Source organism: Neomonachus schauinslandi, chromosome 1, assembly GCF_002201575.2.
Source record: "Neomonachus schauinslandi chromosome 1, ASM220157v2, whole genome shotgun sequence".
Taxonomy (NCBI): Eukaryota; Metazoa; Chordata; class Mammalia; order Carnivora; family Phocidae; genus Neomonachus; species Neomonachus schauinslandi.
The window spans coordinates 185704155-185725299 of NC_058403.1; the positions used below are offsets into that span (position 1 = coordinate 185704155).

At 46.9% G+C, this 21145-nt stretch overlaps 1 protein-coding gene across 2 annotated transcripts in view; it reads right to left on the minus strand.

Annotated features, from left to right (window-relative positions):
- Window positions 1-21058, minus strand: part of PTPRG (protein tyrosine phosphatase receptor type G) — a 701884-nt gene extending 680826 nt beyond the window's left edge. For both annotated transcript variants that reach the window (XM_021695223.1, XM_044921263.1), the window contains exon 1: window positions 20581-21058. In XM_021695223.1, coding sequence (XP_021550898.1) covers window positions 20581-20665 — 85 coding nt within the window. In that variant the 5' untranslated portion in view covers window positions 20666-21058. The remainder of the gene's footprint in view (window positions 1-20580) is intronic.
- Between the last annotated feature and the right edge of the window lie 87 nt (window positions 21059-21145).

A 21145-nucleotide genomic window follows, 5' to 3' on the forward strand; every position in this document is an offset into this window, starting at 1 on the left:
GGGGGGGGGGGGTCTTGCTACAGAGCAAATTCCGGCTCCATCAGTCTGAGGCAGGGCCAAGGTCCTGCATTTCCAACAAGCTCTCCTGTGATCGCTAGACAAACCCAATGGCGCTTTGATTGTCAAGGATCTACAAAACACCAGCACAACTCAGATGACAACCATCCCAGTTGTAAAAAAGAGGAGGAGGACCACGAGGCCTGTATCAAAGCAGGGCAGCATCGGCAACGTCTTACGCTGAAAAATTAACGCGTTTGGGGCCCCAGCCGGAAAGAGGAAAGCGACACGAAACAAAACAAAACTGAACTTTACTTGAAGGTACGGTACTCTGCTGGAAGCGCGCATGTCTTCGTAGTTAAAACAAAATGAAATTGCTTCTTATTGATTTTAATTTAGGTTGGAACATTTGCTGTCCAATAATGCGAGCAGAGAAAACTGTGAGCAGGGACAAGATATGATAAGAGAGAGCTCTGGAGGCCATCAGACACTCTGCTGACCTCTGGTCTAAGCAGTATTTACAACATGATAGACAGGGTGAGGTGCGGACAAAATACACACCCGGACTCACAGCTCTGCATTAATCTCATCCTCCAGGGCCTCTTACCATTATGGACTCTTATTATTTTTTTTAATTCCGCCTCTAAATGTTATTCAATTAAGTTTTACTTGTTTCCTTACAGATCCTTAGAATTCTCATTTACAAAAATCAAAAGAAGCAGTTAAGGCTAAGTGTTATCAGCATCTCTCCTTGAGAGAAGCTGTCCCTAGCACCAAAATAAAACGCTTTGAATTCCTGGAGATAAAAAGCTCAAAACGGGGGCGCCTGGGTGGCTCAGTCGTTAAGTGTCTGCCTTCGGCTCAGGTCATGATCCCAGGGTCCTGGGATCGAGCCCCGCATCGGGCTCCCTGCTCCGCGGGAAGCCTGCTTCTCCCTCTCCCACTCCCCCTGCTTGTGTTCCCTCTCTCACTGTGTCTCTCTCTGTCAAATAAATAAAATCTTTAAAAAAAAAAAAAAAGCTCAAAACGAATGAACTCAAAAAAAAAACCAAAGAGAGGAATGAAGCCATTATTAAAGGACTATTGCGGGTAGGCCAGGGAGATGGTTCCTGTCCTTCTCAATATACCTGGTTACCAACCCCGTTATGTATTTCCGTCTGATACTGGTGCCCTTTGATTGAAAAGGACCGAAATCCACCCTTGGTTAACATAGGCAGAAAAAAGAATGTATTGAAAGGATTTGGAACATCTCAAAGAATCCAATCAACAGCCAAACAATCCAGCTTCTGAAAGGGCAAGGATCAGGGCAGCTCTGGGAATTCAGACAGCAGGAACGAAGAGAGAGGTCAGTATTCTTGTGTCACTTGCCTTAATCCTCCAATTCCAGGGAGAAAAGGTATGACCATGACCGGCCTCACCTGGGTTTTGTGCCACCCTCAAAGAGGGATGGATAGAGCCCCCCGATCAGCAGAAGGTCCTGGAGGCATCATTACCCCAAGAGTAGCAAGGATGCTAAGAGCAAAATAGGGTGAAGGGATGCTGGGCAGGCAAAATCAAGAGTGCTATAATATAATAATAATAATAATAACCATAGCCGTGTGCTTGCAGGGGACAGGGCCTTAATTCTAAAAACGTCAAGCTTATATGATCATGACCATTATCCCATCTTATGGATGAGGAAATCGGGGACTAAGGAAACCAAGCTAGCCCAGAACAAAGCAAGAAAACACGACAGTCCCAGTGTACAAGGCCATGTGGGAAAGTCTCTCCCTGGTAAATTTTACAGACTCCACAATCAAGTCCGAGTGCCTCAGCCTGGCAGTCAGGGGCCAGCCAATGCATCCAACATTGGCTTCCATGCCTCTCAAATCTCCGCAGGGACCATCTGCAAGCAGACGGTCACTCGTGGCTTTCCATCATGAGGCAGCAGCTAAGATAAAGGCAGACACGGGTCTGTGTCCCAGAATGGCATGACTCTGCTCTTGGAATATGCCCATTCACCATGAGTCAACCCGCCTTAACAGAATCATTCCTGTCTCTGCTCACTAGCTCCCCCTCCTTCCTGTGCACATAGAAAATTTCAGCCAGCCTTTCGGAGGCTTAGAGAGCACGCATCTTTCTCATCTCTCTATTGCTCCTGAACACTCAGGGATTGAATCAGTATTTCACCAGTTTATCGTATCTTCAGCCCCAAACAGCTAGGCAAACTGTTTTATGGGCCTTTACCTTATTTCCCCAATTCACACACGTTTTTAGAATCCCCATAAACATGAAGCAAAGTGCTACACACACCGACGTTTCCACTTTTATTTGATTTGTATCCATTCCTTTCCTTGCCATAATGTACAAGAGGATACCCTCCCTTTGTAGGTACAAACCATGACATCCCACTGGACAGCTCAGACCTTCATTTCAGTCTATAGATTGGAAATAGCAAAGTCAAGAAGTCAACAGCCTCACCCAACAGTGAACCTGGTCATCTTTCCCTTCCCAGCATCTCAAGAGACACAAGTGTGTGGTTAAATTCAACACTGATCCCACTCTTGTTGAACAAAGGCAAAGGCTCCCTGGGTTCAAATTACACTGCCTTCTAGCTGCGTTCACTGCCCTGGCTAAACTGTTTAAGTTCTCATCCTCTCCATGCCCTCCTAGGGAAGCAGTATCTGTCTCAAGAGCCATGCCAAGATAAGAAATAATGTATTGAAAACAACTTATCACCTTGGCCACTCATGTCGCTATCCTTGTAATTTGTATCATTTATATACTATATATCTCTCTATTTAGCATGCCCGGCCAAAAAACTTAAGGATCCAGCAACTGCCAAGATGAAGCAGCAACTCTAGGTTCTCTCATTTACTCCTTGCCCCTCTTGCTCACTGCTTTCCCCTCCCACATTCTTGCAGCCACATACTCTCAAATAGGCGAGCACATATCTAACATCACAAGCGACAAAGAGCCCCACAGCCATGTGCAGGCTGCACTCACAAATGACTCAAACACAGAGTTTGGGAACAGAGGAAAAACAACCCTGCAAACGCTTTCTGTTCAAAGGAGGGCTTCAGTTATAGGGAGAAAGACAACTGATTTGACCTTGCTTCTCACCCTTGAGCTTTCCCCGCTTGCCATCTGATTAGCTAGTGTCTGGAACTAATTAACAGGTGTGGCAAGAAAGAAAGAAGAAAACAAACCTTGGCAACTTTCTCCCAGGGAATTGATGGCTTTAGATTTACAACAGCTTCTCCAGGAAGGAACTAACAGAACTCAGTGAGGTGGGTTCATTATTCAAAAAATGTCCACCTACCTATTCCGCCTTTAGAAGTATCCACCACCAAGTAAGTAAAGTTAAAAATGCATCCCCGATTACCTGGTTGCTCTCTTGGCTATAGATGATGCCAAAAATATTGACAAAATATCTGAGTGGACTGAGCCCCAAAGCCTTAGAAAAGTCAGAATGAGAACGTCTGCTGGCTAGGCTCTGAGACTAAGATAGCAAGAAAGGAAACAGAAATATTTTCCCTCCATCAAAGACATTACTTCTCTGGAACTACTCAGAAACCTCCAGGAACTGTACAAATCACACAGTACCCTGCAAACATGCCTTCAGCGGATGAAAGGTATAATTATATCCTGTTATCCAAGGTAATTTACCAAGAGCTCCTGAAAGGTTTCTATAGCCAAAAGAAAATAATAATCTTTAAGTCCTTTGACTTTATTCTGGGCCACAGGAATAAAACACACTTACCCAGTAAGGCTTTTTTTCCTTATTTTTATTAACATACATATCATTTATTGAGTTTAAAATACATTCTAGCATTTCATCAACGTTAGTTAGTCAGAAGTCAGAATACACACAAAGACTTGACCCTATTCCATATATCCCTACGTTGGCCAAGTGTGAAAGAATTAAGACATCTGTCCAAGTTAGCCTTCAGTCCTCGCTCACCTGGCCTTTTGCCTTTTCAGAATGAACCCAGAGTTCAACCCAGTGAGTGCAATTCACAAGAAGTGCAAAGCCAATTATCTATTAATAGAAGCCCATGTTGTTCGGAAAAAGATTTCTGGCTTTGAAGTCAAGAGACTTGGATCCCCACCTTCAAAGCTATCTGATGCTGGGCAAGTTTCTTAACTAAGCAAAATATCTACTTGCGCACCTGAGAAATACAAGGATTTCGAATAGGGTGTGTCTGGCCCCTAGCGTGGCCCACCTGCTCATAGTAGGTGCTCAACCAACAACAGTGAATGTTAGCCATGCCACACTATAGAAACACCTGGAGAAGGAGGAACAGCCAAATTTCTGGATACCCTCACTCTCCCTTGCAAGCAAGAATGGCTTGGGAGGGAGGTGTTCTTCCTAGAAATCAGGGCTTAGAGCAGAAAACACTATTCAGGAGTATAAAACTCCCAGACCTAGTCAAAGGCCAGGAGGGAGGCAACTGACAGAGTAGCAGACACAGGAGATCACACAAAACCTAAAAACGGAGGTGCCCTGATAACCTGGCAACAGAAACACTAAAGCTCTGTGTGGACAGAAAGGCCTGGAGGACCATGCTCCTTTACGAGTCACTCTGAAATCTGGCTATGCCAAAGAGAACAAGAAAGTCCTCGGAGAACTCCTTTTCTTGCCCTTTCCACGTGGGCATGCACGGCTGCTCTCCCCACCCCTCCCCCTGGGTGTCCACAGCCGACTCAAGGTGCGGCCTGAGGACCTGCTAATGCTTCTTCAACACCCTAACTTGAGGACTTCAACATCCTTGTTTATCCCTCCTAAAAGAACTTGGAACTGAAAGCCAGATTCTTATCACCTGCACCAAACAAAGGGCATGTGTCCACCCTGTCAAACGTTCCCTGTGAAGGAAGCATTCCCAACCAGACCCTGAAAAATAATTCAATAGGGATGGGTCTTCCCAGCCAACTAGCCACTTCCTTCCAGCATCGGCCACCCCTGCCCAAGTTCCTGACCTGCAGATGGGCACTGATACACAGGACCCAGTGCTAGAAACCCTTTCTAGGTGGACCTGAGCTGTCCAAGAAAAGGGCGTTCCTCTCTCTCATTTTCCCCATCTCCCACTTCATAATTAAGTAGCAGGTTGGCAAGTTCAGGATATTTACTCTGCTTGGAAGAGCCTCCTATTTTCATATTCTGTTGGAGAAAGAAACCAAACATCTTAAGAGGAGTATGAACAGCTCTACACTCTAGATGCACCTGCTCCAACTCACTGAATCCACAGCTGTGTTAACGCCTGGACCAATGCTGACAGCCTGTAGTCCAGCGCGTGGATCTGCTATGAACCTGACTATTAACTAGAGATGGGAACTTGGGCCTCAATAAAACCAAATACACAGGAGAACAAAAGCAAGGGCCCAGGGTGCTGCATGAGGAGACATTCCACAGCCTCCTCCCACCAGGCAGGAGGGGACAGGCACTGGGATGGATTCGCAGTCTTGACAACCCCACAACCAGCTTGCAAGTCTGAAGATCTCTGAGGTCCATTCTGCCTTTCAAACTGCTGAGCACAAGCTCAGTCAGAATGCTCACAGTCTTCCACGCTGTCCTGCATGTCCAGGGCAGCAGAAGTTGGCGTTTTTAAAAGCATGCAGGTCGGCTCTGCAACCCTCCACAGATCCCACAATGCATCACCAACTGGAACCAGAAGAGGGAGAAACCAAAGCCAGGAACTCTGCCAAATGCCCACTCAGGAGCTAGTAAAATAACAATAATGGCTGTTATTTTCAAATGCTTACTATCTGCCAGGGCCTGTGTCAACTGCCTTACACCGCTTTCCTCATTTAGTCCTTCAACAACCTCACGACTGTTACCCCATTTCACAGATGGGCAGACAAGCCCACACGGCTAAATGACCTCCACTCTCTATCCTGATACCCAGACTAGTGCCTGCTGGGGACAGCACCTTCCAGGAGGCAAGCCCTTCCACCAATGACAGGAGTCTCCTGGCCCTATGTGTTAAAAAGATACGGAAGGGGAAGAGAGGTTATTTGTCACACTGGGGTCCAGCTGGGAAATGCTCTTCTGGAAGGCAAGATAAGCGTGGAAAGAGCACTCTAGACCCGTGCTACCAGATAAAACTGCCATACAAGAGAGGAAAGCAAGCTACATATGTAATTTTAAGTTTTATGGTAGTCACATCACATGAAACGGTAAAAAGAAACAGGCGATATAAATTTTAGTAGTTCATTCCACTTAACCCGATATATTGAAAATATTATCATTTCAACAGACAATCAATGTAAAATTTTAATGAGCTATTTTACATACTTTTTCCATATGTCTTTGAAACCCAGTGTGCATTTTACACTTAAAGCACATCTCAGGGGTGCCTGGGTGGCTCAGTCGTTCAGCGTCTGCCTTCGGCTCAGATCATGATCCCAGGTCCTGGGATCGAGCCCCGCATCGGGCTCTCTGCTCGGCCGGGAGCCTGCTTCTCCCTCTCCCACTCCCCCTGCTTGTGTTCCCTCTCTCGCTTTCTCTCTCTCTCTAATAAATAAATAAAATCTTTAAAAAAAAAAATCTCAATTCAGACAAGCCACATTTTGGGTGTTCAATAGCTTTATGTAGCCAGTGGCTACTGTAGCAGACAGAGGGGACCTTTAGGGGGAAAAATTCATATCCAGGGAACAAATACGGGATTACTTGACGTCATCCAAGTACTTGGTGTATTACCAAATACCAAAGAGTTACCTGATGTCAGCTTCACAAAAGAATTCCTTTCACCTTTTATCCCTGCTATCCAATTTTGGTAGCAAAAATAACCCTGATCAGGGACCACTCAAATTTTGAGAAACAAGCTACCTAAAGATAACAATGAATTTATTCAGAGTAAACACAAGACACTTTACCAGATGTAAACAACAGGGGGAAAGAATCCATTTAGTCAGTCACACTTTTAAAGACTGCTGTCACCAAGCCCATACTTAACACTTACTTAAATAGCTAAGAATTCAGAAAGGTGTCACTTTGGAATACAAACAGTCCTACAGGAGCCTTAATCTGATGCAAAACCTCTGGGCTTTGAAGAAAGGAAAAATAAGCAACGAATTTTAAGTCCCCAAACCTGCATTAGTAAAGCTCACCAATTAGCATATGACGTAACCACCACCAAGAGATTGGATTTTTTTTCCCCCTGAATAAATGAACGTGAGTCAAATATGAGCCAAAATCAATGTCATGGATCAGGAAACCTTTGCACATGATACCTGCTATTGATACCTGCTCTTTCAGGTCAATTTCAAAATAGCTCCATGGCTTAAAAAGCGCCCCTATAGCAGCAAGACTATAAAAGCCCCTTGGAAATGCTTTTCCTTATGCTATCTTCTAAGGCCGGCTAAATGTCTCAGAATAGCAGAGTGATGGCACAAAAGTCCTCTCCAGGCCAACTCTTGACAAAGAATTTCAAGACCCAGTTCAGGTGTCAGCAGGAAAGAGCTCGGGGATCAATACGCAATGTCTGTCAAGGCTAGGGCAATGAGGACCTTCACCTCAAATGCCAATTTCCAATCCCTGTGTAGAAAAACTGCAAAATGACACCGGGGCAAGGAGGAGACAAACACACACGAACACACACATGCTACAGACTTTCACGGACTACTTCCATCTGTGTGTGTACCCGAGGGGTAGGCCGGGCTCCACGTTAACAGATATATGTACATACTACCCACACAGATAATTTCGGTTATGAGATACCAAGGGTAACTGTAAACCTGTTCCTTCAAGCTGGGGGCATACAGGGCAAATGGAAACCTAAGAGCCATCTTTGGTAAATCTCTGTCAACAGAAAATGTTCCCGAGTAGCACATGCACCTTAATTTATCCACCACCTACTCTGTTAGCAGCAAAGGAACATGACACCATCTAGAAAGCCAAGTTCAAATTCTGATTCGGCCATTTCATTAACTGTGGGATCTCCGCTCTCCCTGAGGGCCATCTCTCCCACCTCTTCATGGGGTTGCAGGGCATTAACTAAGAGCCTATTTATGGAAGGATTTCTTATAGATTTTATTAAAAACAGCTAGGCACCATTTATAGTGCCCTGTGTACCTAATGCTTTTCTGGTACTTTGCACTCACGGTCTCCCTGCATCCTCAAAAGGACTCTAGGAGGTTAAAACGCTTATTTATTTTACAGATGAGAAAACTAATTTAACTCACTGGCCCAGGTAAGTAAAGCACAAAGCTAGGATTCTCGAAGTTGGGCCAGTTACTTAAGTTGATGGACAGACCTGTGCAATTCAAAACCCATGAGCTTGTCAGTGGCCTGTTTCACCAGAATCCACCTGTCTTAAGTCTCATTTCCTCAAAATTGTTAAAGGTCCCGAGGCACGTTAAGAATTATTTCTTCAGGGGCGCCTGGGTGGCTCAGACGGTTAGGCGTCTGCCTTTGGCTCCGGTCATGATCTCCAGGTCCTGGGATCGAGCCCCATGTCGGGCTCCCGGCTCAGTGGGGAGTCTGCTTCTCCCTCTCTCTGCCTCTCCCCTTGCTTGTGCTCTCTCTTGTCTCTCTCCCTCTCTCAAATGAATAAATAAAAAAATCTTAAAAAAAAAGGGGGGGGGGCGCCTGGGTGGCTCAGTTGGTTGAGCGACTGCCTTCGGCTCAGGTCATGATCCTGCAGTCCCTGGATCGGGTCCCGCATCGGGCTTCCTGCTCGGCGGGGAGCCTGCTTCGTCCTCTGACCCTATCCCCTCTCAGGTGTTCTCTCTCTCTCATTCTCTCTCTCTCAAATAAATAAATAAAATCTTTAAAAGAAAAAAAAAAAGAAGAAGAATTATTTCTGCAGACTCTTTTGTTTCTCTGGCCAGAGTGCTTACCATTTCCCCCCACATTCTCCAGAAATCAGTTTTTCCTCCACTTGGCATCCGAGTGAAGGCAGAAACCTCAAGAACCAGCAGCTCCCCTTTGCCTCAGTTACTGGGAAGCTTCTCTTTTCAAAAGCACATCCTAAAAAAGGGCCCCGAAGAACTCTAATGCCAGTGTTTACCCACCCTCTATCACACGAAATAATTTCAGCAGCTTCTGCACCAGCTGATCAGTCAAGAAAATGAGGGGCTGATGCCTAAAACTGTCAAGTGATTGTCCTTACCCTCCACAGGGCCTTTGCACACAAGTAAGCAGAGAAAATGACTAGTTTGAGAAAACGAATGGATGGAAGAATAAAATAGGGTGGGCGTCGACCAGCAATGTGTTCTAGAAAACTTAGGTTCTGTCTAGGCAACATTTGGAATCACCATACTGCACCAGCGATTCTCTGTCTCATCAAGGCCATTCGACAAGGTGGTCAACCAATACTTTTCAAGCAAGCAAAAATGATCAGTTCAGGCAAGCCCTTTTCCTAGACCAACCCGCCCAAAGCCATTACCAGGCAATAGATCAACATGCATCTTCAGGCTCTATGGTCAGCTCAAGCAAGCTCTGCCACCCTCTAGATACCTCATGTCACTAGGACTAGAACAACCGAAGCAGAAATAAAGAATGCCTACTCCTCCAGAATCAACCCTTTAAAGCCCAGGGTACTACGGATGGAAATGAACACGAGTTCATCAGAATGTAGCCTAAGTTATTCCACAGAGAAGAAAAAAAAAAAGTTTGTGATCATCAAAACATAACCCTGCTGCCCCTTAAGACATTCAACTCTAATTAGAATTTATTTTGTTTCCAGCAAAAGATACCTCGGTGGCCAGCAATAGAAGGTGCAAATTTAGCTTCTCTCTCTTTAAAAGATGGGACTTCAAACACCATGACAATATATACACTCTGAATTCTTTTAAGGAAGAAGCTAACCTTGGATGTCATATCTCTAATGAGGATGCAATCTACAAATGTGAGATTTCTGGAAACCACACCAATGATATCAATGTCTTGTAAAATGTTCTCTTAAGTGTTTTAGGGACCATTCATTCTATCAGTCCTCAAATATGACTAACACCACCTAGGTACTGAAGACAGAGCAGACGGAAGGAGGAATGACATCCTGGTCTCAAAGAGCAAACAGCCTACGTAGGCTCTGAATCATATATGAGGAATTCATGTGAATATGCCATATACTAGAATGGCCACTTAAGGAAATGTGCTGGAAGGACGGCGAAGAAATCAAATCCTCCATCTGTCTATGCCAAAAGCTGGTCACTCTACTTCATTCAAAGTTTAGGTTCTCATATGTTGTTGTTGGAAAAATTAAAGTGGGATATTTCTATCCTATATTAATCCATGCATGGGTATCATATGCAAAAAAAAAATTATGGCTCAAGGACGTTGTGTGAAAAAAATATTTGGCAGGGGACCCACTAAAATGACATCTGCACTATTAATGGACTCAGATCCTTCTATATTGGTCACCCTCCTCTTTTACCCTACTCTCTACCACCATCATCCCCTTCCTGGATAGTTGGGTAACAAGAAAGTGACCAAGGGCACCTGGGTGGCTCAGATGGTTGAGCGTCTACCTTCGGCTCAGGTCATGATCCCAGCGTCCTGGGATCAGGTCCCGCATCGGGCTCCCTGCTCAGCGGGGAGCCTGCTTCTCCCTCTGCCTCTCTCTCTCTCTCTGTCTCTTACGAATAAATAAAATCTTAAAAAAAAAGAAAGAAAGTGACCAAGACAGCTAGTTCTTAAATCAAATGATACATTTTTTAAAACAACTTTTTTTAAAAATTGAATAAGCCAACAGCAATTTAGATCAGCAATAGAAGTCACCATGTTACTGTAAAATACCCAAGCAGCAGGTCACTTACAGAGCAAAAAAAGGACACAACCAGCAGAGCTGAGCTCCAGCTTTCATAGGCCAGACTGATAGGAACGAAGTCATTCCATTAGCCAGGGATGGTCTTCCTTGCAGTAACACATATGCATACATCTACATTTACATACAAACAATCCAGAGAATACAAAACCTCAAACAAACAGTAACAAAAAAATCTTTCCCTCAAGCAGAACAGAAATCTCCTACGCACAGATGGCAAACACCTCCAGGGACCAGCTGAGTGTTGTAAATAACCTCTGGGGGCCAGGTGAGCGCCCCATCTCAGGGGGCAGCCACTACTGAATTCAAGCTCACTGCTGTTGCCAAGCAAGGACACAGGCCCTAGGTTGCAATATTTTCCCATTTTTCAGGAGTAACCCAGACTTCTATGGGAAGCCACCATGAAGACAGGAGTTTTGGTCACCACTATCCCCACCCCCCAGTGCCTAGAACAGTGCCTGACACACTGTAAGTTCTCAGGATACACTTGTTGATGGCATGAATGCAAAATGCCCCAATTTTTTTATTTCATTTTTTTCTTTTCAACACACTATGGCCAAAACAGTATGGCCAGATGCCCCCTGCAGAACTCCAGATAACCCAAATGACTGGCCTGTCTCCGTTTCTCTTTTCCAGAGTAAGATCCAGAACCAACTTTGTGTTCGCTTTTTAAGACAAAGAATCCTGCCCCCCCCAAACCCCAATCACAAATCACGTTCGTTTTAAAGGCCATACATAACTTGATTGGCATGAACAAGCCTCCATTTTTGCCCTGGACTCCTGGAGAAATAAGGTTTAATGTTTAAACCAAAAAAAATTGCTTATAGGCATTCCATTAACCAAGATCCACTCACCACCTTGTCTGCTACTCCCTCGGGATACTCTGTCACAAGGTTAGCAACATAATCAAAGGGTTCACAGACAGAGCCTTAGGAAGCAAGCTCTCAGAGGAAAGTTAAGCAGTACATCTCAGAAATCACAGTATCATATGCAGTGAGCATTTGACTTGCATACTACAGAAAGGCCACGACCTCCCCAACTGCCCAGCCTGGCATCAACAATCCCTAAAATTCCAGACGAATCTCAGAAGCCATTTAGTTAAGGGTATGTGAGGGGGGGAACCCCAAAGAAACAGAGGGTGTTGCCTAGATCCCACAGCTGGCTTGGCTGGCTCCCGTGGCTAGTTCTAAACTGCAGAGGAAAAATCCAGAACCTAAATCATCTCTTGCCCCCAGGTACAACTCCCTCAGACCTTTTCCTGCAGTCAAAAAAGGACACAATCAGGATAGCTGAGCTCCAGAGCCTGCAGCCCACACTTAAATGATATATGGGAGAATAATAATACCACAGTGTTAGAACATAACCTTATTCAATGTCCCAAACAAGAGTTCTCAAATTACAGACTACACTGGATCACTCTGAAGAGGAATCAAAAAAACTTCCACCAACAAACTCCCTCTGTCCACAGTTATTATCACCTTATTGAGAAGCTAAAGTAATTTGCTGAAAGTTCATCTCTTCAATGAAACCAAACAAAGTCCTATACTAATTGCATGATATTTCCTTATTTACGTGTGGCAAATACAGGAAGACACCTTCACTTCACCCAGTGTTTATGGTCCTCGCTTATATGGGAAAATAAGGAGGGCAAAATACACCAGGCTGGGTCTGTCTCTTAATTGGCCTTCCTATGTAATTTGGAAAAACAGTTTTCAAACAAACACAACCAGTCTGAAATTCAAAATTAGCCTGAGAGATGATTAAGAGAGACGTATTCTAGCCACCTCCCACTTACTACAGGGTGACACCTTGGATGAAGGACAACTTCGCTCAGCTTTAGTTACTTCATCCTAAAGCAAACATACTCAGTTTCTACTTCCAGGTAGATCAAAGGTACATAAAAAGCTTAGACAAAGGGGCGCCTGGGTGGCTCAGGTCAAGATTCCAGGGTCCTGGGATCAAGTCCAACATCAGGCTCCCTCAGCAGGGAGTCTGCTTCTCCCTCTGCCTATCCCCCTGCTCATGCTCTCTCCCTCTCTCCCTCAAATAAATAAATAAAATCTTAAAAAAAAAAAAAAACCTTAGGCACAGTGCCTGGATACTGGCAAGCACTTGGTGAGTGTGAGCTAGTATAACCACTGTTCCCATTTTATAGATTAAAAAACTGAGGCCCATTTGCCCAAGGTAACACTGCTGTAATAGAACAAGAACTTCAACCTAGGCCTCTGGGGTCCTAGAGTGGTTCCTGAAGAAGAGGTAGATCTATCTCAACCTCCCAGACCACCAACACCACTCAGCCCCACTTCCACAAGATGTTGGCTAATTCGCCCAAGGCAGCCCAACTACCCAGTGCCACAGCCAAGAGCACAGGTAGCTCTCAGCCTCCACGCTTGCTGAATGGAAACACTTCGGGAAAAGTGAACTAAAAAAAAAAAAAAAAATGGAAGAGAAATCATTTATAAATAACAATTGCTTTGTAATTAAATCCTTTTGACAATGCGTGACTAACTTTACTCTTGTGAAAAGTCAGTGACATTTCCTCACTAATCTGGCCTGTGCTTTCATATTTGGTAAATTGTTTATGGCTGTGTCCTCTATCTAAACTATTCCAAATTGATGCATTTATCTGATTTAAGTGTACTGTGGAGTTTACAAGGCCGCAGTGTGGTGAGAATTCAACTACCTCTTGGATCATACAACCAGTGTGAATTCCTCAAAAGTATACCCATTGCAATATCAATCCACAAACCTGTTTCGCTCTCCCCGTTTAGAAAAATACTATCGCAGACCCAAAAATAAGATCAGTTGTCCTATTTTCTTACATGGAAGTGTTACATATTCCATGAACTATGCTTTCATTTCTTCTTTTTTAGTTGCTAGATTTTAGCAGCCAACTGTGTCACTTTGCCACAAGCCCCAAAATAGCTAAGTCGAGTGGCTGAAAATCGCATTTTGTTGTTTGGCCAGAAAACCATCATGCTGATTTCAGTCTGCAAAAAATTGATTCGAGGGCAGAAGCTATGCACGGTGTGGGGCTCTCTCCGGCATGCTCTGCAGGTCTGAAGCCATGAAGATATGGAGACAGGGACATGCCTGTGTCCAAGGGCCATACAAGTACAAAATAAAAGCAATACTCGGAGCGCCTGGGTGGCTCAGTCGGTTAAGCGGCTGCCTTCAGCTCAGGTCATGATCCCAGGGTCCTGGAATCGAGCCCCACATCGGGCTCCCTGCTCAGCAGAGAGCCTGCTTCTCCCTCTCCCTCTGCCTGCTGCTCTGCCTACTTGTGCTCTCTCTCTCTCTCTCTGTGTCAAATAAATAAATAAAATCTTTAAAAAAAAAAAAAGCAATACTCAAATGGTACGGTTTGCTTCCCAACAGCAGCACAAAATTAAAAGCCAGAAATGACAGTAACAGGCACACTCATCCTCCTGGGTTACAACACAGTCCAGAAGGCCTGAGAAGAATCAGCATCCCAGGGTGCAGGACCAAGCAGCTCTTTCTACAAAGGATAACACCTTGGAGATTCACGTGGCACCTTTTAAACCTGAGGAAAACATTTTTCCCATTTAAAGTTGGGGACGTGGAGACCCTCCTTTGCAACGTGAGCGAGGAGGCCTCTCAGACTTTGTTGAGGCCTTCTCATTTAAGTCTCAAAAACTAACCATTTCACTATTTTTACATGGGATATCCGCTTGCTAGTCCTTCTAACTCCTCGCCCTCAACAGCAAAACTAGGTCCAGAACCCATCGCGCAAGTTTATGTAAATACTTTTTAAATGTTTTTGTTTTTACATACAGTTGTCCTTCTCGGTTCTAGTCTCCTCTTCCCGTACACTCCTCTTCAAATCTCTTTAGTACACATAAAATAAAAATGGCTAATGTACTGAGCACTTACTGTTGACCATGCGAAGTTCTCAGTCCTTTAGCATGCATTCTTGCTCAAGCCACACGAAGACCTTAGGAGTCAGGGTACTATCGCTGTGCCACTTCACAGAGAGAGAGGAAAAAAAGACAGGCACAGAGAGGTTAAGTAACTTGTCTAAGGCAGCACAGCTCGTAATGGGAGAGGCAAGCTGGCTGCGAGACCGTAATATTACATACTTCAATATATTCAGTACAACTCTCCATAGCTACCTGGCTTAAAAACAAAAACAGAAAGTATTAACAAGTTTCAGGCTCCTACAAGACTTTTCCTTACTATAAGCTGACAAACCAGTACAGTGACCCTCAAGAGAAGCGAAGTTCTCCCTCAATGTGAAAGCTGCCTCCCACACCCAGTACAGCAGGAATACCACCCAATCCAGCTAGAGGGGCTTCAAAAAGAGAAGCCGGCCACATCTCCAACCTGGTCCGCTGTCATTCCTCCACGTAACCCTAAAAGCACTTTTTTACAATGTTTTTGAAAAGAAGCTTACCAAGCACTATATTCATAAAATCTTTGAACCTGTAGAGGCCTGGCAAACCATCTCATATAGGTTATATATTTTTTCCTGTCAAAACACCAAAGATTCTGCCACAAATGATACCAGGTAAAATGGCCCCTCCAAGCACAGATGTCCCTATAGAAGCACACGATGGCACAGGGAGCCCTCTAGCTACTTCAAGCAATCTTACACAGCTCTCCCTTACAAACCTCCCCATCCTCTTCAGAATGGGAGCAAGCCACAAACGTATCTGTTATAGATTTCAATCATCAGTCCTCAAAATGAAACTCACCTACATTACTTCCAGATTTATTTTTTTTTAAAGAGACATTAACAAGTCCGTGGTCTTGAAAACTGGAGACAAAGAGGAGTTGTAGGAAAAGGCAGGGAGAGGTAAACAAGGGTTTTTAAAACACATGTCCTTTTTGGATTTTTTGTTGTTGTTGTTACAATTCCTCATAAACACAAACCCGCCCCCTGGAACCCCCGCCAAAAAGTCAAAACAAAGACACAGATAACCCTTTACCTTACAAATGTGCCTCTGATCTTTTAAGTGCACAGAAAATCGCCATAGTCCAGCATTCAGTTCTTTAGAAGCAAGATGGTCACTCCCATGTCTCAGGCAGGGAATCCGAAGTACCTGATCTTTTCATCGTTTGCAAATATTTAGTGAAGACTTAATGGGTGCCCAAGCAACCTCATTCAGGGACAAACTCCACAAGCAACTCCCACTGCCTGTTGGGGGCAGGCTCTTCTCAACTGAACATTTCTTTTCTTTCCACGAAGCCCTACACAGTACTTAACTAGCTTTGCCTACAATAAGCTCTGGTGGGAGCCGGGCACACTTCCTTGGCCTCCTTCATATTATTAGATACACAGGCCTTTTATTCACCACACATACAGCCAAGAATGTAGTTTCAGTGAATACCACTTATCGCCTGATAGTGGTCAACCTGTACCAAAGCACATCAAGGGCTTATTGGGGAGGGAAGGGAGTAGAGAATCAAGAATTTCTGAGATAACTTCAGATAACTTCAGAAGTTGTGCTTTATGAAATGTGACCACATGAAGATATGCCCCAGGATGAAAATGTTAATCATAATTTTTATAATCTTGCAATTCAGAATGTACACCCATCTTAAAATCTTTACCTGCTTAGAAATACCACTGCATTGTCCTGCATGCTATGCAAATAAAATACTGAATGGAAATTCAGATTAAAAAAAAAAAAAACCAAACTTTCACCATAAAAGGAAAGAGGTGAAGCAACAAAGCATTAACAACATTTGCTGTCTTCACCTAGGTAAGGTTAATGGTTAAGTGTCTAGACTGTCCTTTTGGTTAAGAAGTTTCCAGAAAAACAAGGGGGGGGGGAAGAGGGGGGGGGGGGGTCCGAAGTAACAACTGCTATGGGGCATTTTTAATGATCTTATTACATGAATGGCAAAAAGTCCAATCCAACTGGTACACCAATATGTAACTGATTATACCACATTAACTAGGGAGTTTTTCAGAACACAAAGATGAATGTGAAAGGGGTTTTGTTTTGTTTTGCTATCCCTGCACTCCTTCATGTAAACGATATAATCTTTTACTCGGTGAAAACAAGTCCATAATTAAGGGGAGATGCTTCACTATTGGATAGGTCTTTTTCTCTTTTCAGCCAACCTTTCCTTAACCTTTCTGCTTCCAGCAACAGCAACTTCCCATTTCTAAAGAGTCCTGATAGGTCTATTTGCATTAATGTTCTAACTTCATCAACTCTGTAAGAGGAATGCTGTTTAGACGGAAACATGAAAGACTGTATTCCACAAAGGGACCAAGCTTCAAGACTGGACAAAAGATTCTTCATGTTGAAACAGAACATCTCAAGTGGGGGTTAGGGTGTGGGGGGACATGCATGATTTCTCACTCCATCCCTAAAGAGTAAGACTCCTGGCTTTCGAACATTACTTTTGCATTTTTCTAAGAAGGCCATAAAGGATGTCCATCAGGAATAAGCATGTACATGCAAATGCACCAAGAGACGCTGGACAGAGATTCACCAGACATCAATCATGGATCCTCTGATTCTGACACATCCAAAGTACACAGCAAAGCTTATCCATCTGAAGTGTTTCCAACGTCAGCCTCCTAGATGTAATGTAATTATGGTACAAACATATCAGAATCAAAGAGAACGGTTTCACTCTGAGGGTGGAAAAAGAGAAGAAATCAATAAATTTTTTTTTACGTTTCTGCTGAATAGCTTACAAATGTAAAACACATAAAATGTTAACCCTCTCAAGTGCCATATTTTATATCCTGTTGCAGGCACTTAGACTCCCAATGATTAGATACATATGCCAAATGCTTAAAAGAAGTATGCGTAAGATTTGCTTTAAACTAATGAGGTGTTAGGGAGGGTGGTGGGGGACAGAAAAGGTTGAGTTCATAATTGCTATAACTGGGTAGGGGGATCCATAGGGATCCATTATATTTTCCTATTTTCATAAATCTTTCTATAACAGAGTATTTTTTTAAAAGATGTAGGAAAAGAATGATACTATGCACTGAAATATGTTTGATAACACTTCTGCTCTGAAAAGTGGAAATGCCACTTTAAACACTAACCGAGATGCGGATCCCACACCTGCCATATACTGTACTGCTGTTGGGAGACTAAAAGTCACTGTTTCCGACCAGCTGGGGAAAGATCCACGGCAGGGCTGTTTCCAAAACCCTCCCAAATTACAGATACCCTGTATCCTGAACAAGAGTTGAGAACAAATCTAACTTTGGTCATTCCGAGAGGAAACAAACAAAATAACAAGGGATTTGGGATAAGACCTCACAAGGAGGACCCTAATCCAACACCAGAAGCATCTTTATCCGTCGTGCCATCCAGATAAAGGCTTCTGAGGTTACGGAGGGCAAGAAGGGGGGGCCCAAAGTGAAAGCGGGCCCCCACCGGGTTCCGAGCGGGCAGGAGCAGCAGAGCCCAGCGGAGGCCGCCTCCTTGCTCCAGGGCGCACCCGCAGCCCCCGAGCCTCGGAACCCGGCCGCGTGCGCCCGGTCCCGGCTCCCACCGCCGCCCCACCGCACCCAGAAGGCCGAGCCGGACCAGTGGAGGTGGTAGGCGCCCCACCAGTGGCTCAGGGGCGCCCCCTGAGGTCCAGCGGCGTCGCGGCACCTTGGAAAAACGGAAAGCCGGCTCTGACATTTTAACTTTGCCTGGTTCCAAAGGCTGCTCGCTGCACCCTCTCCCGAGGCACTTTTCCAAACCACAGCCCCTCTTCCCCGCGCCTCACACACTGCCCCTTCCCTTTCCGACACCCTTAGGCTCCGAGGCGAGGGAATGTGCTATTTACCTCGCAGCGTGGGCACGAAAAGAAAATGTGGAAGATGAAAACTGTCCAAGCCCCACGAAGGCGGCATCACTGGAGGTCCCATTTTGGATTTCAAGCTTCCTGAGACATCAGGAAAAAGAAAACCACGGCCAACCCACTCGCTGCATACCCGAGCTAAGGAGAACGCCAGACGTGGAATTAGAAATTCCTCTTTATTTCGCAAGACTGCTCTCCTGCTGCCTCCCCCTGCCCCCTTAAAGCGTAACCCTTACCCCTTACAAAGCTCGACCCCACTGTGCACCTGAGCCCACTCAGCCGGCAAGTCCACGGCAAAGAAAGTCTAGAAGGAGCAACAGTCTTTTAAGGGAGAGAGAGCATTTTTTTAAGGGGAAATATCCACGCCGCCCCCAGCCCCGTGGAGGCAGGACCCTGGTAGGCAAACCGCAGGCCTCAGGGTTAGTGTGGGCACACGTCCTCGCTAGCCATCCGAGCTGGGTTTCTGGGCAGTGGCAGGAGCTCCCTGCGGCTCCAGGGGCAGGAGGATGCGCAGAGGGGAAAGGGGGTGCCGTAGAAAAGACTGTGCTTTGCCTCTCTGCTCCTCGAGGCCACCCCTGTGCCTGCAAAAGGGACACTCGCTGCCACTCCCCGAGCAGGTCCCCGAGGGCAGCGAGAGCGCCCGCGCCCTGTTGCAGGGCGCACGATGGAGCTGGGGGACCCGCTGCACCAAAACCTTGCGCTCAGGCCGCTCGGGGACAGGCGGCTGTGACCAGAGAGAGCAGAAACATCAGGGCACGTTCCTTTTTTCCTTCGTTCAGATAACCCCCACCTCTGGGTAGCGAAGAGCTAATGGATGAGAGGGCAGAAAAACTGGGGGGTTCTCTATCCTTAGGACAGCGAGATGAAAAAGCGAATCGCCCCCTTCTTCCCACCCGTTCCCAGGCTAGGGCAGATAGACGTGGCCTCCACTCCAGGGGAGGGGGCTGGACAGACTCAAAAGAGCTCCGAGGTGTAGCCGTAACGGAGGGGGGGAGGGCCGCGACGAGGGAGGGGGGCGCCTGGCCTCTGCCCTTCCGGAGGGGAGAGGAAAGACGGTCGGCCAGTGGAGGGCTGGAAGTAGAGGGTCGCCGAGCCGCACACCGCTACGTGCGGTGATGTATTATCGTCACCAATGGCCAATACCGTTCCCGTCTTAACCCGGCCAGAAAGGAGCGGGTCTAGGTCGGCCAGCCGCGAACAGCCTGCAAAAGGGCAAAGATGAAGGTAGGCAGGGCGTGCGAGACAGGAAAAAATCCGCCCCGGCGCGAACAGCAACCCAGCCGCCGACCACCCCCGCCCCCGGCGCCCCTACTGGAGCAACCCCGCGGAGCAGAGTTGCAGGGTAAAGGGGCCGCGGGCCGGAGCTGGGGGATCTCCCTAAACCGCCTGCTCCCAGCTCCGCCGGGCCCCCGCGCCCGTGAAGGCTGCCTCGCTCCAGCACCGAAGGGCAGCCCCGCGTCTCAGCCCCGAGCGGGGGTCGACCCTCGCCCCGGACACGAGAACGCAGGCTGCTCCCAACATCCCAATCCTCCACGGTCAGCCTCCAGCTTCCATCCTCCTAACACCCTCTCCAAAGGGTCGAGAAGCAGCAAAGCAAGTCCCCCTTCCTTCCGAGCTCCTTCAATCCTCTCGGGGGCGAGGGGCGCAGCGTGGGCCCCCCAAATCTACAGAGGCATCCTCCCCTGGCCCCAATCTCCTCAACCGCCCCAGAGCTCTAGCTCTCCCGAACGGTGACGGATCAGCAAAGCGAGCTTTTCTTCCTACTCGGGCTCCCCCAGACCCCCCAAAACCTGAGCGAGAGCAGACCCTTACGGCCCCTGTCCCCCTTTCCCGGCCAGCTCCTGCTTCCACCCACACCAACCATCAGCCTCCCTAAACGCCGCCAAAACCAGCGGAGCGGATCCCTCTCTCCTCCCCGTCTGCCCGGCCCCCCTTCACCCTCTCTGGGGCCCCCGGGACGGGAGCCCGAGCTCCGTGCCGCGGCGACAACTCCGCATCCCCCGCGCGCGCCGGCCAGGGCCGGGTCCCCTCAGCGGCCGGCACTCACCGGGGAAGCACACGACATAATGGAGCACGGAACTGGTGATTTTCAGGAACAAAATCCACCAACACGGTTCCAGTAACCTCCGCATGTCCGAAAACGCACATCGAAAAGAGGAAGGCAGGGGGGTAAACTTGTTGAATAAGTTCTTGCCTCCGTGTGAGCCTCCGCTAAGCCCTGGCTCTTCCCCTGCTCCCCCGCTCTACGGGCCCCCCGCGCTCGGCGGCCCGAGTCCCCCTGGAATCCGGCAAGCCGCCGAGCGCCCCCCGGAAAAATCTCAAAAAGTGACCGGGAACGCGGAGCCACGCTGGGGACGATCCTCGGCGGAGAAGGGCTGCTTTCCGTTCAAAAAAGAGCAAGCCGAGCGAGCAAGGCGAGGAGTCGGCGGGCGGCGACGATGCCCGGGGCCCGGGGCAGGCAGGGACCGCAGGCGGCGGCGGCGAGCAGCCGAAGATCCCCAACTTGAGTCCGCGGCAGCGCAGCCCGAGAGCCGGCGGGCGGCGGCGGCGGGGCTGAGCGCGGCGCGGCGCGGCGCGGCGTCTTCGGGCTTCAGGCAGGCAGCTCCTTCCAG